The sequence below is a fragment of the Neopsephotus bourkii genome, unplaced genomic scaffold (genome assembly GCF_033783945.1).
Source record: "Neopsephotus bourkii isolate Nb327-2 ecotype Australia unplaced genomic scaffold, CSIRO-AGI_Nbou_v1 NB_845, whole genome shotgun sequence".
Taxonomy (NCBI): Eukaryota; Metazoa; Chordata; class Aves; order Psittaciformes; family Psittacidae; genus Neopsephotus; species Neopsephotus bourkii.
The window spans coordinates 1,069,472-1,091,689 of NW_026901341.1; the positions used below are offsets into that span (position 1 = coordinate 1,069,472).

General features: G+C 46.2%; 1 protein-coding gene across 3 annotated transcripts; it reads right to left on the reverse strand.

Annotated features, from left to right (window-relative positions):
* Positions 1-2,790: 2,790 nt before the first annotated feature.
* LOC133213743 (uncharacterized) lies at positions 2,791-16,069 on the reverse strand. 3 transcript variants are annotated; one of them, XM_061356210.1, is made up of 10 exons: positions 15,963-16,069; positions 13,887-13,964; positions 11,466-11,552; positions 9,432-9,543; positions 8,647-8,791; positions 7,543-7,656; positions 6,852-6,996; positions 5,018-5,166; positions 4,425-4,564; positions 2,791-3,148 (listed from the first exon to the last, which is right to left on the reverse strand). In XM_061356210.1, the coding sequence occupies exons 4-10, from the start codon at positions 9,535-9,537 to the stop codon at positions 3,042-3,044; spliced, it is 906 nt and encodes a 301-aa protein (XP_061212194.1). In that variant the 5' UTR covers positions 9,538-9,543; positions 11,466-11,552; positions 13,887-13,964; positions 15,963-16,069; the 3' UTR covers positions 2,791-3,041. The 3 variants fall into 3 exon arrangements, with proteins under 3 accessions (XP_061212194.1, XP_061212196.1, XP_061212195.1); XM_061356212.1 differs by lacking the exon at positions 11,466-11,552; XM_061356211.1 differs by lacking the exons at positions 13,887-13,964; positions 15,963-16,069 and adding an exon at positions 11,674-11,736.
* Positions 16,070-22,218: the final 6,149 nt, after the last annotated feature.

A 22,218-nucleotide genomic window follows, 5' to 3' on the forward strand; every position in this document is an offset into this window, starting at 1 on the left:
AAATTAAGGAATTTCAGGGGGAAAGAAAAAAAGCCTTTAAGACAGCCTTGAGGTTCTCTTTAGCCCCAAGGCTGGAAGAAGAAAGTCCACGCTTACCCTATGTCTGTTTTCTCCCCCACCCCAGCTATAAGAGAAATGGGTAGGCAGGGTATTTTTAGGCTGCTGTTCCTGCTGCAGATGCAAGGAAAGCCACTGTTCCCAAAGCTGGCCAGAGCTCTGTGTGCTCAAACAGCTACGGGAACCTCTGCCAGCCCCTGCTCCAGGGATATAGTGCCTGGGGAGGGTTTTGGGGACCAGGAGCTCACTCGTGGGTGGCCACATGGGGGTTGGGGCTAGCTTAGCTTTATCATTTGAGGGCAGCTGCCAGGGGCTTTCTCACAGGGAGGTCTGCAAAAGATGAACTGGGTGCTGCTGCAGCACCTCATCACTTTGATGCTTTCCTCATAGTTTGCTTTGGAGCGCTGAGGGTGGGAGGAAGAACACCCACTCGTGTTCCATACACATCAAGGGGACCTCAGGAAAGGTGCTCCCAGCTCTGGGGTGCAGAGATGGGAGCAAAGACACCTCACTGCCCGATGCCATTGCTCTTCTCCAAACCTTTCCCCAACCCTTAACAATCTCCTGGAAGTGCAAGGACCAGAACTGCACAGAGCCCTTGAGATGGGGGTGCACATCTTTAGTAGCTTTAGAGATGCACAAGGGCGTTCTTAATCCTACTCCTTTCCTAACCACCCCCGATACATGGGTTGCCCATACTACTGCCAGCTGTGGAATGTTTGGGTGAGAATGGCTACCATAGGTCCGAGCTTTCATGCCTGAGTGGCTCATTTGTAAGGTGAAGCACAGCCTGGTTTTCCCTTTATGCACTCATTGGTACAACAGCTTCCACCATTTGTGCTGTCCACTTTCAGTTTCATTAGAGCTTTATGCAGTTCCCCAATCGCCCTTCTTTAGCATCCCAAATAACTGTTGATCATCAAATTATCCCTTGGGTTTTAATGACTACATTACCCAGCTCAGGTCTAATGACACAGGCCACCAGCAACCTCTTCCTGGAGAGAAACACTCCCTCTGCTTCCCAGCTTTAATCAGATATGGGAGGACATTGCTCTTTGTGTCATAGCTCTAGAGCTTCTTTAGAAGCCAACAGCAATGTAAAACAGTTCACCCTTACCAATGTGCTTTTTGAGTCCTTAAGAGAACTCAAAGAGATTTGTGAGACATTAAGTGCTTCTGAAGAAGCCATGTGGACTCTCCTGAGGTAATTAATGCATTAATTACATCCAATGCTATAGTTTCTGGTCATTTGAAAGAAAGAAAGGAAGTCACTGAAGGCTTTGTTTAATGTCTGTGCAAAGGCAGTGCAGCTACTCTGGGCCAGGAGCTCTTTAGTGAGAGGATACAAAACACCTTCCAGGGCTCCCTGTGCTGCACAGCCTCGCACCAACTACTCACCTTGCCTGGACCCCTTAATCCACACACCGGTGGATTTAATACCACTGTATTAAAGGCAGCAGCTTATGGAGAGGCTGCTGGGCAGTTATGAGCAGGGCTCTTAGGAGGAAGAGCATTTAAGTAGAAGGGCCCCTCAGCACCCAAGTCTTCACCTTCAAGGGTTGGTGAAAGCACGATCAGTGGAAGCACCTGGCTCCAGCAAGAGACCAGGGCCAGCACAGAACCCCAGGCACAAAGGAGGCAGCAGCCAGGACAGTTACTGGTGGCTTACAGATGTAATGGAAGCGTACTGGAATTCGCCGATTTACTTGAAAATAAAACATGACCAAATGAAAGAGGAAGTGCATGACACTGATTTAGTTTTGTTAAATGTAAATGATAGCACATGGTATTTTAGACAATTTAACCTTTGTAATCGTGTTGCAATGAATTCAGCATCTGAAAGCACCTGCCATGTAGAAACACTTCCAGATAGCAGTGAGGCACCATCACCTCTCAAGTAGGCACAGCAAGTGGAGGCAGTGGTCTGACAACTCAGTCATCCACGTTAAGGCTTCCTGTGGTGAAGCTGCATGAGAAAGCACCAATCCAGAACGAACTCATGTTATCAGTTCAAGTGGTTTTTTTCCTTAAACAGGCTTCCCTTTGAAGCAGCAGCTTCACCCCGAGCAGGTACCACCTCATCTGCGCATCTCACCTCCTGCCAGCATGGCTACAAGCCGGTCTCCAGCAGGAGGCATCCAGCCAGCGCAAACTGCACTGCACAGCTCAGGGAAAGGCTCCTGCCTGACCCAGATCTCTCCTGTCTTATAGGCAGAGAAGGAACAGCGAAGCTGCTGCTATTGTGGGTCACAGACAGAGGCGGTGACACAGTGACTAACTTAATTGAGAAAGGGAAAAACCAGGGCAGAGCACCAGATGCTTCAGTGCATGCTGAAAGGTGAACGCATCTTCAGTTTCCAGAGCTACAAACAAAAATAGGTTGAAGGCTTGCATTTGTGTCAGAAATATTCAGTCACTCCTCCTCTCCCCCCCTGGGTATCAAGCAGAGCTGACACAGCACAGGTGGATCTCCAGAGCTGTAGTATCTTTATCATGTGCGAAAAGCAGCAGGAAAGGGAGCAGTTGCTGCCTGCAGGATTCCTGCTCACACCACGGGAGCCTGCAGAAACCCAGCACTGAATGGCCACAGGCATGACAGAAGTCTCACTGCTCACCTTGGCCTTAAGGAAAATTAGCTACCAAGGAAAAACCATAAAGAAGTGTCTGTGCAAGCCTGCATAGTGCCTGTTGACAGCTGCAACAGCCAGAGCCACAAAACCTGTACAGGGCTGCTCAGCTGAAGGGCCTTTTCCTGCACTGATCCTGAGTGAAACCAGATGAAGAAGGGCATGGATTCAAAGTGGGGCTGTGAGCAGCTGAGCTGAGGGAACTTAGGAGCGGGAGAGGTTTGCAGACAAGCATCTGTATTTGGAAGGGGAAGAAACAGAGAGCATAAGGCAATTGATACTGGAAGGACAGACCAGCAGATGCCAGATCCTTTTTTCTCCATTTAAAGTATGCCAGAGGTCTCAGGCCACTGTGCCCTATGGGTCTGGGTTTTCTGATGCTTCCAATGGTCTCCTAAAGTGTCTCCATGCAACAAGTCCCAGCCGAACAGCAAAAATGAAGCACGTGATTGCCAGCAGAACAACTAGAAAACAAAGACAGAAGCACGTTAGTGCATGAGAAAGTCAGTCCCTCTTGTCATATCACAGCTCCTAGTACAGAAGCATTCAGGGAGAGAGGAAAACAAGAAACCCCCTGTACAGGAACCACTACCCCCCATCAGCGTTTCACTGCTATCCAGTCAAACACCCAATGCTTCCAGGTCAAGGAATGTCTAAAGGGGGGGCTTTATGGCCACAGAAAGAAAAGTGCATTACATTAACGAAACACTCCAGGAATAGTTGAACTATATAAAGAAACATGCACTAGTTTGGGAAAAGCACATTCCTGACCTACCAGCCAAACAAGCTGAACCACTAAAGATGCCATTGCAGGAACACAGTGTGCCAGATCACACATACCCTCACACTCCTGGTGGCCACAACCATCAGGAGATGTCTCCAGTGCCCTCATGCCTTTGGCAGACAGGCTCTGCTAAGTCCTGTTGGGTTCTTTTGGGCACTACCAAGCTCCAGCTGCCCTTACAGCCAAAGGGAACACACGCTGGAGTGACCGCAATGGTGCCAGTCCAGACATTAGCTTTAGCACTGGTCCATGGCAGCTTCTGCTGATGTTACAGTGGAAACGGGCATCTCAAACTGCTGCAGCAGGATCCAGAGCTCACACAGCTCAGTCCCTTTCATGCCAGCGTAACACCACTCAATGGCATAGCTTTTGCCAGACTGATTACACAGTATTTGGACAGCTTGAGCCCTTTGACAATGGATGACTACACTCAGCTACAGTGGCATGCAGCAACCAAACAATCCTGGGAAAACAGAAGGCTAGCCCAATTCTGCATAGGAGAGGAGCATGCACAGAGTTTTGAACTGTGAAATTTAAATACAACCCCTCTTTAGGTCAGAAGCTTATGTACTGACCCTATATCCTAAATGATATAGAATAAATGGAAGTCCACAGCCCTCATCCCAGCCCTCCTCTTCCTTCCGCCCACCCCCTGTCAAATGGAGCTACAAACAGAGGACCCAAGTGGATAATAGAGAATTGAAGGATAAACATATTGCACTGGGAAGTGAACTTGAGGCAACACAAGGTTTGAAGTCAGCCCCAAGGCTCATGGGCAGTGATTTCTGCTCTACTCTTTACTTTGCAAGATTAATACCTCCTAATAAATCCCTCTAAATACTACTTTCTACGAGACAGTTCTAAATACTACTTTCCTGCCCTTAATAAACAGGAAAGATGTAGAAATGTTTTCTCTCCTCCTTTTACAAGAGTTGGAAACAGCCCAAAAGATTCACCTATAAAAACACCATTTGTTGTTGGGAATGAAAACAAGAAGTTCTTGCATGCGCTGCCAGTCAGAGCTGTTATGACCACTGGGTAGACTGTGAGGTTATAGCGGACATACTGGTCAAGGACAAAGTTTTCTAGACAAAACCTGTGAAGAAAAAGAGGCAAAGTAAATCTTTTCTCCAGACTTTGATTCCTTAAAGGAATTAGACAAAGATTTTTTTCCTTTTGGCAGGCCAGTTTGGACCAGAATCCAAAATTGTTCATTTACCTAGATTGAGAAGATAATCTTTTATTAGAAGTTTGGGTGGAAAAGCCATGTTTCATGTTGTTTTCCATGTCAAGCCCTCATATGTAAACTTAGGGCAGGTTGGGCTCATCCAAGCAATCTATTCCTGGCCCACAGCATGTGCTTATTGGCATTGCTGAGGGTCATGGAAGAAGAGCTATTCACAGGGTCCTTGCTCATCTGCCATGAATTATAAGGGGCCACTGTACTCTGTGCTGGTACATGGACAGACTGTGAATGAATTGGCACAGATAGTCCAGCCCATTCGTGAGTGGTTGGAAGGGTTTGGTGGGAACCCATGAGGATGCTTACCATATTAGAAGGCTGAGACCAAGGATGCTGAGACAAGCAGTCGTTGCTGTCTCATTGGCCACATTCCACTTGTAGATCAGCACAATGGCAAAGTTCAGCAGGGTGGCAATGCTGGTCCATGTTGCATACAGCGCCAGCCCATTCTGGACCTGCCAAATAGCACAGCAAGATGATAACCAGTGATAAAAAAAGGTGATTCCCAATTGTCTTTTGTGATCCATAGGTACTTGGGCAATTAAACCAGCCTTCCGGACACAGCTGCAGGGAAAGCCCCTCAATACTGAGAAGGGTTGAAGCCTTGGCTTGCCCAAAGTACCCCAGAAATCCACCCCAGCTGCAGAATTCCACATATAAAGCCCTGTGATCCCATCGTCAGGGACTTCCCATCCACACCCCAAAGCATACAGTCTGCCTGGCTGCCCAGCCCAGCTGTTGCAGGCTGCTGTAACTGGCAAAGAGAAAGCTTTCTGGATCTTAGCAACCTCCCAGCAAATATCTTTGCCACATGGAGCCTGAAGTGGGTACTGTCAAGGGCTGGAGTCACTCCTGAGCAAGGATGGGGAACCCAGCTATTCCCATTTCCTGTGTTACAGTGCAGTACAATAGTGTAAAGGACAGCCTGCTCCCAGTTTGTATCAAGAGATGCAGACACATTTCCAGCAGGGTTGGTAGGAACTTTTCTATCCAAACCCTCCCAGCTTTGCAGACTCCCCCTTCACCAAAAACCCTCCTAGCTCCTTGGAGGAGCGTGTTAAGCTCTGTCACTGAACAATGTCAACATCAAGCAAAGGAATCAAAGGTGGTTAAAGCACACACAGGCATGGAAGGAACTGCAGGGTGAGGTGTCCTGGATGGGGAGGAAGGGGTCAGGGTGGTAGGTTTGAGCTAGGAGAGAGGAACAGGGGAGGAACAAAGGAGTGGTGGAGTATGTTTGTGTTCTCTGTGCAGTTTGCCAAGGAAACACCCACTCTTGTCAAGGACAGCAGAATCATCATTTCCTTCCAGAATCTGGCAAAATCAAAGGCAGATGCACTTGAAACCTTGAGCAGTGTACAAGAAATAGATAGCTTCTTGTAATCAGATACAAGGGACATCATCAGCTACAGCAACAGAAGCCACCCATAGCAATGGCTTTTCCCTCTGCAAGAAATATTCTTCCCATCCCAAACACAGGTCTCGGCTGAAGTCTTCACACTTCACTGGAAACTTAATTCTGTAGCAGCAAAGGAATATAGAACCATAGAATCATAGAATAGTTAGGGTTGGAAAGGACCTTAAGATCATCAGGTTCCAACCCCCCTGCCATGGGCAGGGACACCTTGCTCTAAACCATATCACCCAAGGCCTCATCCAATCTGGCCTTGAACACTGCCAGGGATGGAGCATTCACAACCTCCCTGGGCAACCCATTCCAGTGCCTCACCACCCTAACAGGAAAGAATTTCCTCCTTATATCCAAGCTAAATTTCCCCTGTTTAAGTTTTAACCCATTACCCCTTGTCCTACCACTACAGTCCCTAATGAAGAGTCCATCCCCAGCATCCCTATATTCCTCCTTCAGATACTGATATTGCTCTGAATCTTTCCCATTATCATAGAAACATAGAATCATAGAATCAACTAGGTTAGAAAAGACCTTTTAAGACCAAAGACCAAGATTATGCCCAATGAGAACGATGCAATTAAGCTTGTGTGCACCTGCAGCAAGCACAAGGTGAAGTCAGGGCAGAAGCCTTCCCTTACCCATCTCCTGCCATTAAATCTCCCTTGGTACCAGCAGCACTGCACAGAGCTTTTAGCATTTACCAACAGCCGTTTCCCAAGTGTCACCTACTAGGATGCGGGTGAGCCAGAGCTCAGCTTTGTGGCCCTTCACAAGCCACGAGGAATGGGCTCTCAAGGCTCGGTGTGAAATGACGAGGCAGACAAACGTAGCAAGAGTGAGAGCTACCAGGAGCACCAGGGCTGGGAGGAGGCATCTAGGACAAAGAACATACACACACAGCATAGGTTTTTTCAGTGGTGCCTTAATGCCTTAATTCATAGCTTTAGTGTTTGCTGGCTTTAAGTTAATCAGCCTTTAATAAAGGTAATCACTACATGGAGCCTACTGCTGTTCTACTGTGTTCATCACAAAGTTATTATTTTCCTGGCTGCAACTGATTTCTTCATCTCTTGACAGTGGTGTTATTATAAGCCCTTCATGTGACCATGATTATGAAAACAAACCGAGGCAAGGAGCTTAACTGTATTTACAAAGAGAGGCACAGCTCCTGTCTTACCTGTGGAGGAAGAACAACACGGAACAGCGGCAACATTAGGGGATCTTAGACTTCAATACCCAATCCACCTCATGGGCAAGATAATATTGTGCCAAACTTTTATGAAGGCTACCTTTAGCTAAGGCCTGCCTTGAAGTTTTACAGGTCTGATTAAGTGTTCACACAGAAGGGAAGGGCAAAATAGAGTATTCAGACAGTGCCAACAAGAGGTTTAGAAAGCATTTGTAACAAAAAGCAACTTACTCTCGGTCCCACAGAAACAGCCATGCAATATTGAGGCCATTGTTGAGTATCCACACTGCATAAAAAGATATTGGCAGCAAGTCTGGTTTTATGTAGACACATCCAAATTCATTCCTGCCAGGAAAAGTGGTTATGGAGAAAGGCATTTTTCTTCTGCATTGACTAACCAAGCTTTCCTGCCTTCATTTTCCTCATACCAACAGGGACTCTACACTAGAGTTAAGTATTTCAGCCTAAATCAGACTATTTCCCCTCTGCATCTTTCTCAGACACACACTCCTTATGGCTTTCCCCATCAGAACATTGTCCCACAATACAGAACGTGCTGGTCTCTGCACATAACTAAAGACTGCTCCACAGATGATGCAAAGCTTGTGACACTGGTGGTGGTAGCAATGGTGTGATCATAGGATTTTAGCCCAGTTCCCAGGGAGAAAAGGCTTATGGGATCATAGTGTGAATGCATATGTAGATACACATTTTACGTGTGCACACATACATGTATATGGACTTGATCACTCTTGTACAAACACATACATCATTCTTCCCTCAACCTTCAGTGTTGCCAACTGAGAAATTCTTACAAGTCATGTGAAAACAGCAGATACTTAAACTAAGCAGTCCATGGTCCCCCTTGACAGAAGAGCTGCGATGTAAGTGTATCCCACAGAAGACATCACAGTACTACAGATATTACATGAGGCAGTTATTGATCTTACAGCCCCAAAACTTCCCAATGCCAAATCTCTGATCTCTCACAGCAAGTAAACTCAAAGCATTAGCTCCATAACTCAGTAATTTTGCCCCTGTGAATTCCCAGCCTCTAGCATTGGGAAATACTACTGGGTAACAGTCAGATCACATGAAGGAGTGGAAACGAGGCCTCATGCTTTGTAACGTGCCCACACGTTACAGCAGTTCATACACAACTCCAAACTGCTTCTCAGCTTTGACCCTCAACCTAAAAGATGCCGATCTTCAGCATGTCAAGGGAAATGACAGTGTGTTTACTCTGGTTAGGAGGCCCAGAAAAGGGAGTAAGAGACTGAACTACAGAAGGGAAACACCATTATCTCTTATGTGTACCATAAGCAGGGCAAATACCTTCGACAGATCCCCGACAAGGCATAGAGAAGCCAGGCAAGCTGCCAGGCATAGATGACATTCCAGATGAGGAAAGTCCAGCCAGCTGGTGTGAAGTCAGTGTTGTACTTGGCCGAGATGTTTCCAGGGGTTGACCTGAACAGACCTGTGGTGGTGAACGTTATTGCAGGTACAAGTGTTACTACACACCAAGGATGGGGAAAGACTCCTGAATTCCCTCATCTTGTAATCTTCCTCAAGGCTTAGGCCATACCTCAGTGAATCTGAGGGAGATGAAAGGATGCCAGAGGTGAAACCAAGCCATGTGCTGCAGTTGGCTCTCCTTTAGACACCCGTTACAGAATCACTGTCCCAGTGGGGATCCCTGAGCACCTTCCCTCTCACACAGAACCAGAAAAGCCAGTTGCATGCAGAAGCCAGAGAGAAGCACAATGCCCACTTCTGACAGTTTCAGCTGGGAAGTGTTCAAACCAGGCATCACTGACCTCAATAAGCATATAGCAGCTTTCCCCAGGATGGAAGGGCAGTGTATGCAAAGACTGCCTTTCACCTGCACTAGACCCAGGTTCATCCAGGACAAGACCTGGATTTCAAGGACTGGATTTCAGTCCCCTGGCTGTAATTCCTGAAGGATACACCAGCTGCTTCCATCTTTCAAATATAAAGGTGTATTTGGAGAAGCAGTGTGGTAGCAAACAGATCTAACCCACCTAAGGCATTGTAAATCATCAAATGACATAATGCATGAAATCCATCTCTGAACAAAGCCAGTTTGTTTGCATTACCTTTGAACGTCCCAGTGGCATCTCCAGCATTCAGTATCACTACAGCCACGAAAACAGCCAGAGCCAGAAGCATCACCAGAATCTTCAGCTTGTGCATGGCATCCATTTTACCCTGCCACAGATTAGAGGTATTGTTTGGCTATCCTGATGCATGGCTGGGTTTGTTCCATATCCAGAGACTGTTTTAGAAATTGCATTGTAAATTCCCCAGTTTTTACTGCTGACTTGTTTGTGGTGTTTTCCTAAGAACCAAAAAGGCCTTGCATGGGCTAGGAGCATCTGCCTTTGAACCAGCATCCTCTTGACAGTGCCAGCAGCCCAGAAAATTGCCCCAAAGCAGGGCAAACCAGTGATACCTCCCCAGAATCCTCTTCCAATAGCTCAAGGATTTCTACTGGTAGCATCTTTAATAGTGTCTCATGGGTTTTTAAGTCTGCAAACTCTCCCCAGCTCATTGGATCACTTGATGGATCTGGAAAAACCTGTCTCAATGCCTGAGATTTTCTGTTAACAGCCTTCACCAGCCCCTAGGACTGCAATGGCTCCCCCATGAGTTTCAGATGGGGAGCAAACACTACAAACAGCTAGGAAGGCTGCTGGGCTCTGGACAACACTGACCCACAGAAGCAGAGAGACCTTGCTAGGCTGCAGAGCAGCCTGCTCTGCCACCACCCATCCCTTACTGGCATAATGCAAGAGAGAGCTTGGGTTTGGCTATGGATGCATTGCACAGGGTTTAAGACCTAAATAATTAGCAAGTGTAAGAGTGATCCCATCTTATCTTACACAGCTATTGCAGCTTTAGTGAAGAAAACAGCCTATCAGTTTTAGGAAGAAATATGAAAACCTTAGGCTTGGTTTTGCAGGCAGGTACTTTTGGGTTCAATGTAGCTTTTCACGTTTACCTCTGATCCTACAGAGCCTGCAAAATAACTTTTCATGATGGTATGACCTCCTTTTCTATTGGCTGTAGGTAAAATTTAAAGGCTTTAGCAGATCTCAAGAACTTTACAGGTTATACAAACTACACACTACAGTTTTTCAAGGTTTATACATAGTGACTTGAGCTCTCCCAAGTGATCTCTGTTAGTCCAGCATTTATTCTATCAAGGAAAAGTTGTATGCCACCTGCAAGAGTAAGCATACATGCATCCACACTATAAGTAACAGATTCCCTCTCACAGTTCAGTACTTGAATGGCCTTCTCTATACAATGGCACTTCAGTGCCTTCCAGGCATCGAATAGTAACTGGAATGGCAGGAATAACTGAGTTGTTCCAAGCTGCTCAGCACTGAACTAATAAATTCCAGTCCCCACTTCAATGGATGCTTTTATAGTTCTGGGCTTTGTTCATGGGCTGAGCTGCATCCAGACACATCACAAGGAAGTGGGAGGGGAAATTCTGCTTTCTGTAAATCCCTACGAGCTTTTTCCTTTCCAGGTCCATCAAAACAGAAACCCTTCTTTAAAAATTAAAATCCTATGTGGAAGAACTCATTTAACTCAAGATGTCAAACCCCAAAACGCAGTCTTCAGTGGATACACAGCAAGCTCTGAAAAGGAAAATCCACTTGCACTATTAAAGATACCACTTCTGTCTCAGGAAATAACTGACCCGCAGATTCCAGAACGCAAGGAAAATGTAGGATCGGAAATATCACTGCACACTTGTCCTGTTCTTGAACATTGGCTTATGGCCACTCCAAAGCAGCACATGGGAATAGTTGGCCCTTTGATTTCACCGTCAGGCTAAATCTGTGTTCTCCTGACAGTGCTGTAATTGAATTCAGCACCACATTTCTCTTTTGTTAGCATATTTGGAAGAGAATTGATTAGGCAGCTTCACAGAAGCCCATACTTGCTTATGGAAGTCTAGGAGGAGAGTCCTATTTTAAAACCAATCGATAGTTTCACTCCTGTCTGCCACCGCCTGCCTCCCTCTATTTACCACCAGCAGTACCCATCTGCAGTATTCCCCTGCCTGCAGTTGTCACTCCCAAACACCCTTTAGAAGGATCAGGAATACTACTCACAAGGATCCACACAGGCTTTTTGGCAGCGTCTCACAGCTGTAATTCAGCTACCACCAGTGCCGAGGAGTCTCCGCTGCTCAGTCTTATCTAGAGAGATTTCAGACAACCTGATGATCAGGCATCAGTGTGAAACCACAGCAGGCAGGCACTTCCTGCCCGAGCTCCAGCCTCCCCAAAACAATCACTTGTATCTTGCATAAGTGCTTACTTAACGAGGGCCTTTTGTAACAGGCAGAGCAACGCAGGCTCCCAACTTGCTGGCATCACAAGCTAGCGAGTGTGTGCTCTCCGGCTCCCTCCCGCTTTGTCTTTCCCTATCTCTACCACAAGGAGGGAAGGAAGCTCGGCACTCCACTGCAAAACACTGCATCTCAAGCTGATAGCTAGGGCAGCATTCCTGTGTGGGAATGGGGACGCTCAAAGGGATAGCCGCAGGAACAGCCTGGGTTGGAATGGATCCTATGAGCAGCTACAGATCTTCCCATAGCCCCAGATGGAGCTGAAAGCTAAGCTTCTCCCAGGACTGGGCACTTGGGGACATTCTATAGTGCTAAACATCATAGCTATGAGTAACTTCTCTTGCACAGCAAGCACATGTATAGCTATCTTGTATTTTTATACTTCATATCTATTCCTTGCAGGACCACATGCTGTTGAAAATCCCTGAACCTGGCCTTAAAGCTGGACTTCCAGGAATTACTGCATCTGGAGAACTCTAGAAACCACGGGGAGACTCTTCCTCATGTCAGAGCCAGAAGGAAAAGGCAGGCAAGAAGGTAACCCCAAACCTAAAGTACTGCATGGGCTTTTCCAAGATTTATTTTAAGATACTGGTTTCAAGCATTTTGTACAAGTAAAGTTTTTGTTTACGGATACAGAAAAGGTTCCTGCCCCCCATTCCAAGCCAGTCCCACAGGAACAGAACAAGCCACACTAAGTGATCAGTCTCCACCTGCATCTCTGCCTGCTACAGGACCGCAGCCTCACCACATCCACTCCATTCATTTTATGTTTCTGCTTGTTTCCCCTCAAATTTAAATGATTATGGCCAATCAAAAACATGCTTCATCATCAAGATGATCCTTATCTTGTGCAACTACAGTGCCTACCAAGCAGTCTTGCTGGGGACTCCTGCACGTCAAATCTAAAGGCAGTGAATAAACTAGCACCTATCCTCAACCATTACAAGCAACATCATGGGGCTGGGAGCAAACCCTTCTGGAGCTTCCTTGGCCTTTGGAACAGGAACACAAAGCTTGCTTGAACATGGATTTGCCAACTGTGGAGAAAGGCAGGGTACCCAGCCAACACGGCCATTGCCTCTTATCAGTGTAGGTCTGCAGTCCACCCTCTGAAGGTATTCTGATGAGGAAACCAATGGCTTAAGTATGATTATTTCATATCAGCCAGATATTATGCTCTGCACACTGATCACAAACTGCTCACGCATAACCTGTTCCTTGAAGAAAACTAGGCCTGAACTCAGTGTGGTGGCATTAACATCTTTCCTGTTTTCACTTTGTATATCCCACCAGGTATGCACACGGTCATTCTCCTCTTGTCCTAGAAATGGCCTTTGAGTTACAAGTTTATAAGCACTGTCACAGCAAGTATGGGCTGAAATACAAGCAGAACCCTCTTCCTAGTATGTTAAAACCTACAGTGCACTTTTTCCACACTGGCCCATGCCTTATTTATAGCCTACTGTATATAGTATGCATATAGGTCCTGGTTTCAGCTGAATAGAGTTAATTTTCTTCCTGATAGCTGGTATCCATATATATATACACATACATATATATGTTTTTACTCATCAGATACTCTAAATGACCTCAGTGTGTTAGATACTGCATTTTCACCCAGTGAATAGGTGGCCTGAAGTTCTTCACTTGATGCAGACAAGTTTATCTCACACATACCTGTTAGGCACAGCTGATCAGCTAGGTCCACACTGATCTAAACCCAGGGCAAGTTTTGTGCAGGAAACATTGGCCAAGTGGGAGAACCAGCACATTTGCTGTCCCATGCTCTTGCTGGTCATTTCATGATGCATCTGTTTTGTGGCAGAGACAAGTGGAACCAATGCCACCAGAGCAGTGCCTTTGTCCTGTTTCCACAGCAAGCCAGGCAGGAGCTTGAGGCTCTCATTCTGGGTTTCAAAGTTATTTTCTCAGAATAAACTGTGACATGGGCCTTTGATGAAATATTCAGAGTTATTTTATCATGCAGCTTTACAGAAATCCCCTAAAGTATGTTAGTGGAGTACAGTGGAATGTACTTAGTGCTTATAAATGTGTTAAAACCGAACAGCTCTTGCTTCACTAGGCTGCACAGTATTGCCAGACGTGGGATGCTTGGTGCAGCTACAGCTCTAAAATACCAGTGTCCAACTCAAAGCAAGCATCCATGGAAAGGCCCTACCTTTCTAGTGTGTCTTCACCAAAACAACTCTTAGACTTATATCTTCCACAGGGATTTCAGTTGAAAATCCTTGCTGGCCTGTTGAGGAAGAAAAATTGTATTATTAGATGAGTGCCAGATGCAGTTATATACATTTCAGCCTCAATGTTTGTGTGTACAAATGGAAGCATAATACAGTTCACATTCATGAAAGGATGTGTTTTGAAATCAAGATACTCGGCAACAATGCTGAATGAAATCACGATCCCACAACACATCCAGTGTTCAGTACTTCAAGGCAAGCTGTTTTGACTTAAAAGTAAGTTTGTATTGATCCTGGGCCATGATAGAGGAAAACAGTTTACAGCTAGCAACCATCACTGCAGTTTCCCACTGATAAGCAAAGGAATATACAGACTCTCTTCCTGTACCACCAAAAACCTTTAAAAGGTCCATCTTTAGAGCCTTCATTTGTAATTTACTAAAGGAAAAGAGGAAAAAAGTTTCTTTTCAAGGAGGAAAAGGAGAGCTACCATGCCCATCCCTCCCCATGCACACTCCCTGCAGCACCGTGGTGTGCTCCACCAGCACCAGTGCACCTCAGACACCAGTTCACACGCAATAGCAGGGCTGGTTGCAATGGGACCACAGCTCCACTGTCACTCACCTGTGCACTAGAAAGCAGTGTGAGCATTTACAAGGTGCTGAGCTAGCACGAGCAGACTTCACACTGGAATTAGAGCCCTGCTGACAAGAGGAAGATCGTTTTTTAAAGAAAAGAAGAAAACCATGGTTTCTCCTTGTAGTAGCTGAAATAAGACATTATGAGCAGAGACAGCTTGAGTCCAGCACAGAAAGCTGAAGGCAAACACTTTGTACCTGAAGTGACCACTGTGGAGGCCCTGCCCTCTATTTTGAGTCATTTTGCACTGTGCAGGAACTGAGACAAGTCCACTTGTGGCCAGCTCACCCACTTCATGGCCCACACTGTCACTAGCAGCAAACTCCAGGATGCAAAGTACTAGAAAAGCCACTCTTCCTCACCAAGGAACACTTTATTGCCATCTAGGTCAGAGGTATTTCTCTCTTAACAGGAGACAGCAGAAACAGTTGAACAAAACCAGGGCCAGGGTATGGTTATATTAGTTTCCAGCCAAGCAACTCAAAATAGAACAGCCTATGAAAAGGAGAAGCTCTCAACATCAAAGGATGTGCACAAGCAGGGAAGAGCTGACCTGAAGTGAGTCCCAAATGCAGATGTGAGATACAACCCATACAACTCCTTGTCTAGATACAGCCACCAGCAAGGATTCCTGGGGCAAGTCAAACTCTCTTTGCCCTGTCCCACGGCAAGCCAGGAGCTCAGCAGCTCCAGCCCAACAGAGCCTTTTGTTTCCATGACCAGCACTGATGGGCTTAAATCCAAAAAGCATCCCCTGCCCCTGGAGCTCCAGTTTACCCTTACAGCCACTCGCTTCAACTCCAACCTTTCCTATGGGAAACTGGCACCCAGGAGTCAGTAAACCCATTGGAAATTGTTTTCAGGTCAGGTTCAGCAAATGCTGACAACCAAATATACTAATCTGCTAACAACAGCTCAAGCATCCTAATCCTGCAGTGGGTTAATCTGAGTGCCTTCAGTGCCAAGGATTAGCTTTTCCTAGCTGCTAGAATGGATGGGATTTGCCCGGGCGCACTAGGATGGACACACAGTGGAGAGGATCTGTGCTAGCAATCCCCTTTGTGTATTTTAAGAAGGAAAATCATCTGCTTTTTATTGCTGGAGAACAGAACAGACCCACCCTTTGGCAGCCAGGAAATCTCCCTAGGCTTGAGGGAGCAAGAAGGGCAATAGGAATCCACTACCCACTTATTCTCAACCAGACTTTTAGGCAGCTGCCATGCTGAAACTCATTGACTGATCTCCAGATCTTTTCGTTGAACTCTAGAGTGAGGACATTGCTGAAATTACATTTAAGTAACTCAGAACTAACCCCTGCCCCACTCTTGAGAGAAAGGGAAAAGACAAAGCTCTTCTGTCTTTAAGCTAAGCATAATGAAGCAAACTGAAAATACTCCCCAGATGTTCTCACTTACTGGTTAACCATTGGTAAATTGCCTTCAAGGGCAGCCCAGGAGTCTGCAGCAGTGTCTGGCAGGCAGCATCCACAGCATCAGACCAGGAGCAGGCAGTGCTTTCTGCAGCTGGCAGGCAGCACCCAGCTATGAGAAACCAGAAGCTCACCTGTGCAACCCACCCCTTTGAACGGGATGACTGTGAAGAGATGACAAGAACAGCGTTAAGCAGGGATGAGCAAGGACACATTTATATGGCTGGATAATCTTCGTTTTGGAAACTTCAGTTTATTCAATCACGTCACTGCTGTTGCTCACAGAACTGCCCCATATCCTCCTCTGACACTGGAGCAGTGACACACAACCAACCACATCCATTCAATACCTTGTTTGGCCAGCATCACTTCTGTATCCTTATTGACTTTAAGGAGACATACATATTAGCCTCCTGGGCAGCTTCTCTCTGCCCTCCCCACTATCACCCCTGAACGCTTCACAAGCATTGATAACTCTATGAGAAAGAGACTCAGGAAACAAGCCCCTTGCGCTGACAGCAGCACAGCAGATGTCCGTAAGCAGTCAGTGGGGCTACCTCACAGCCCACACAGTCACCCAGCATGACCAGGAATAGAGACAGACAGCAAGGGAGAAAAGGCACCTGGATTGCAGTGAGGGCACAAGTTTTTCTGATTTCCATGAAAGCAGAGAGCTGCCTTTATTTTATAGCTGCAGCATTCAGGTCAGCAAGAACCTCTCATGCAGAAAGCCTGCTTCGTAACTTGGGTGGCCTGATTTCCTTTATAGCATTTTTGTGGCACTTTATATGCTTAAATGAAGAAGTGTCACCTTTAATTGACAGCATCCAATGCACCTCTCACACGGGCAATGTGCATCTGAAGCCCAGCCTTTAGAAAATGAGAAACACAGCAAACATTTTGATTGCAGTGACTATCCTACAAAAGGAAAGCACGAATCTTAAACAGAGCAGTTCACAGCAGTTGAATGCCTGGCTTTAGTACGAATACTCCTTTAACATAACAATTTTGCAATCTAATTATTTAGGTATTTTTTTTAAATGCAACTGGAGTATATATAAAATACCATCACATGGAAATATATCACCTCCTACACAAACCATTGGCAGAACTAGAACATCTAGTCCCATCATTGTGGAAAATGAGTGGAACAAGGCTCATCGCAATGCCTTACAGATAAGGAAGGCGATTTTTACTGAAAATAATCCAATAAAGCTGTGTGGATCCACAAAGAATCCACCAAGCTGTGTGGTTCAGTTGATACGCTGGAGGGAAGGAATGCCATCCAGGAGGACCTTGACACGCTTGTGAGGTGGGCTGATGCCAACCTCATGAAGTTTAACCATGCCAAGTGCAAGGTCCTACACCTGGGTCAGAGCAATCCCAGGCACAGCTACAGGCTGGGCAGAGAAGAGATTCAGAGCAGCCCTGCGGAGAAGGACTTGGGGGTGCTGGTCGATGAGAAAATGAACATGAGCCGGCTTCAGTGTGCGCTCACAGCCCAGAAAGCCAATCGTATCCTGGGCTGCATCAAAAGGAGCGTGACCAGCAGGTCAAAGGAGGTGATCCTGCCCCTCTGCTCTGCTCTCGTGAGAGCACACCTGGAGTATTGTGTGCAGTTCTGGTGTCCTCAACATAAAAAAGACATGGAACTGTTGGAACAAGTCCAGAGGAGGCCACGAGGATGATCAGGGGACTGGAGCACCTCCCATATGAAGATAGGCTGAGAAAGTTGGGGCTGTTCAGCCTGGAGAAGAGAAGGCTGCATGGAGACCTCATAGCAGCCTTCCAGTATCTGAAGGGGCCTATAGGAATGCTGGGGAGGGACTCTTCATTAGGGACTGTAGTGATAGGACAAGGGGTAATGGGTTAAAACTTAAACAGGGGAAGTTTAGATTTGATATAAGGAGGAAGTTCTTTACTGTAAGGGGGTGAGGCACTGGAATGGGTTGCCCAGAGAAGTTGTGAATGCTCCATCCCTGGCGGTGTTCAAGGTCAGGTTGAACAGAGCCTTCAGTGACATGGTTTAGCGTGAGGTGTCCCTGCCCTTGGCGGGGGGGGTGGAATTAGATGATCTTAAGGTCCTTTCTAACCCTAACTATTCTATGATTCTATAAGTTGATTCTATCCCATTCCCACTCTTCATCAACATACTCACAGGCAAACAGCCATATGCCTCTGTCTGGGTGCAGCAGGAAGCACATGGAAGAAGACCATCACAGCCTCACTGCATCTTCTGGGGTCCTCTACATTTGAACACATCTTTTATACCCTTTATCAGTGGATACTACAATCAGTGTTGTACCTCAGTGTCTAGCCTCACCAATCAAGAGTTTCAGGCAAAACTGAGTCTTTTACTTGCCCTATCTGGGTATTTCGCAGCCTCAACAGTGTTGGTCATCATCTCGTTACCTTACCTTTAAGGCTGCAGTTTGTTCTTCGTCCTCTGATTATTTGTGTGAAACATGTGGTGGTTCTGCAGTCACTAACACATGCCTCTCCTTTAATCCTTCATGTGCTGTTTCCCCACCATCTTCAGCCATGTATTGCCATTAACACACAATATGCTGAATATCAGCATTTCTGCCACAAGCCTCCACATGAGGCAGGTCTTAACCACACGAGATCCTTGCACAGCTAATACCAGTTGAAAGCAATTCACTTCCTGTGGACCAGGGAACAACCCTGGCAGCAAATTACACAGCTTCTGGCCATCCTGAAATGCAGAGGTTGAAGCTTTCTGTCTATTGTGGCAGATTCTAGACAGCAGTCCTCCCAGTTAGGTCTCTTGTGTAGATGTTACCATACAAGCTTCAGTTCACCCTTTTTCCTGTATCCCCCATCCTTGCCTGTGCATCTGCTTACCTCTCTCAAGTCTCATTATTCCACACAACTGCCCCATCCCCTTCCTCTTAGGGAAAACACCATTTCTAAAAGCTGCATCTGCCAGCCTCTATCCTCTCCTCTCCCTCAAGGGTGTGAATAAGGATTTTTAGACCCGTAACTTGACAGAATGACTTGGCTACTTTAAGGCAAAAAGCACACTGTTTGCTCCGGGTTGATCTTCCAACCAAATTTCCAACTGCCTTTCAGAACCTGGAAGTGTTAAAATAATCAGTTATTTCAGTCAAAGACTTCAGACAAAGCATCAGTTTCCTCCTAAGCCTAGTGAAAAACAGCAAGACCTTCTGTACTGCAGCTTCTCAGAAACAAGCTAAGCCCGAGGCAAGGAAAAAAACAATGGAAAATGGCAGCAACGAGGGAAAACTGCAGCCAAAGGAGAAATTTCAGTGCAGTCAGAAGTGAGGAAATGGAGTTTCAGCAGGAAGCATAAGGATGCCATAACTGCAAACAATGTTGTTGGTTTTGCCTAAAGTAAATGCATTTATGATTGAAGACACATGCATGCACACCCACACATCTACATCCTCACAGAGCACTCTGCAGCCTCTCCAGGGTCATGCAGCAGGCTGGTTTTCTCATTCAGGCTGGAGACCACGCATGCTCATGGAAAGCCAGCTGAAGACAAGGGCTTTACCTCAAGAAGGTGAAATGCAGCTTCTCATGGAAGCATTTATGAGCCTACAACGGCCTTGCCACATACTGCTTGTGTCTTGCCTACTCCTGCAGATGGAGATCAGGATCTAACTCAGTACATCTGCTGATTTAGGGTAACCTGCTCTGGACTTAGATGAAGCTTGTTCTTTAGAGGGACTGGAATTCCTTCCATGGGTAACATCAGAATGTGTCTAAAGAACAGGCATCCAGAAAGGTCAGCAGCAACATCAGATACCTCTTTTGAAAGCCACTAGCAGCTGCTTGATGAGGACTGAGGTCCCACAGCACCTGAAAAAGCCAAGCAGAGTCCCAGCCCTGCACGCCTTGGAGAGGTAACATCAACTCTGCAACACCAGCCTCTTACCATATTTTCCACTGAACACCAAGAACCTATGTTGTCTTAGTCCAAATGCCCTTCAGGGTTATCACAGTGTTCCTCTGCACAACTCAGTCTTCAAAGCAGTGCCTGCCCTTCCTCCTTTCCTTCCTTCCTACTAATTAACTTGCAGTGAAACTTACTGTGTGAGCAGTTTTGATCTAGTTATTCTGCTGAGGTGTGTCCAAGTCAAAATCTACAGAGCCGTAGCAGTGCCATCACTGCAAGCTCGCTCTCATGCCCAGGAAGCTACGAGAGCTGTCAGCTCTCTGGATAATAGAACATCAACCTTTCCTTCTGTATTACAGCTTCCAAACGTCTGGAACTGCCAACAGAACAGGGCTTTGGTAGTCTGAAACTATGAGGCATCTTTCCTGGCATGTAATGTGGGCCATGTATAGTACAGGTGGCTGGCCAGTCAATCCCCACACCTTTCATCAGCATTAGCAGCTCAGGCTGTCACACAGGTTGAGGTATATCATGACTTTTCTTGTTTTAAAGTCTGGAAATGACAGTCAGGCCCCATAGATCTACACAGCATCAGTCCCACCAAGTGTATATTTTGAAGTCACAGAAAGGTTATTACAACAAAACAGATTATTTATAGGCTACATAATCTGCAAGTCTACCACGTGGCCCTGCAACGCTCTCTATATAAACACCAGCAGATGTAAGACCCACTTTGATCATCTACCTGTAAGGAACTGGGAATCAAGGAGAATCAGGACTAGTATTAACCACAAGAACACTTGCTCTGACCACAGAGACCTCACCAACAATATGACAATCAGAACACACGATTTCCTCCTTAAAAGGTAGGAAAAAACACACTGAAAAGAGCAGACCCCAACAGGAAGGGCTGGTTTTTCTCTGTGATACAGAACAGTCCATGCCTGTCAACCAAGACAGTTTTCCTTAAGTGGTTTTGAACCACAACAGCTCCAGTGTTTTCTGTCCTAACGCAATCACCCTTTGCGGCAAGCGCTGTTCAAACCTACCTGTTACAGTAATAAAGCAATAACAACTAGAGCCATCATTCATTATGATGAAAGGACTATCTGTCATGGCTGGACCACATTATATCAGTGTAGGCTATAAACATCCGATTTTACTCACCATAAAGAGTGCTTGCTCAATCAGAGAAAGGTGTTGAGCCAGAGACATGATCTCAAGACACATAAATGTTTTCCAGGAACACATCTCTCACTTGGCAGGGCTCACCTGAAAGCAGAGCCCTGGGTGATATGGCTCAGCAGTGAAAGCCTTCTGCAATGTGCCACACAACAGAAAGTGGAAGTGTCGGAACACAAGGAACTCACTTTTGATGCAGTAATAGGCATCATGATCGCTTCAGGAAACTCTGAACATTAAAACTATGGGTTCACACCCTACGCACACCATACTGAAGGCTGCTCCACCCATCAGATACTTCTTCCACAGATCAATTTCCACATCCAACAAAAAAGCAAGTTGATATTTAAAACCAACCCAACCCCCTCGAAGCCCCAGTAGACTCTACTACGTACCCCATCCTGACCATCAGCAGGAGGCTACCCATGCAAACAGGATCTCTGCAGCTACTAATGGCTTACTCAGACCCCTGGCTGCACAGCACCAAAGCAACTCAGCTACATTTCTGCCCTCCCAACCAACAGAGAGGGTGAAACATAGGCCCAGAAGTTCACTAAAATAAGAGCTTGGGAAAGAGCTCAGACAGTGCCAGAAGCACAAGTGTTAAGCCATGCTCTCCCAGCTAGACTACCGCAAGCATCTTTGCACCTTGGATAAGGATGGAGCCTGTTGCTCAGAACTCCTGTTTCATGGCAGTCACAACCAGCGACATTCCATCACCAGTCAATGCAGTTTGCAGAGATGATTCAGAGAAACCATCTCATCCACAGCACTTGGAAAACTTGTGAAATTATCCCAAGAACAGAAGAGAAATAGAGATATAAGAAAACCAGTGAGCTTGGGCCTCGCATATCTGAAAGCAAGAACCAGCTTGTGGGCAGAAGCCTAGCAGACAGCAAGGAGGTGAGCAAGCTCAGACCCTGTGGCCGGCAATAAGCAGTCTCAACAGGCCTTTGGGCTGGTGATGGTTTCTCCATCTTCTTCTTATGAGAAGACAGATCAGCATGTGATCTTAAATCTAAACCTGTTCCCTAGAGCAAAGTATTAGAAAGGTGGCTCCTGAGGTAAATATAAGCAGGGAAAAAAATATATATACATGGAAGAAGCAGAACTTCTACTGAAATATCCTGGAGGAAACCCCTCGGGAACAAGGGGAAGAGCAGCAATAGCATTTACC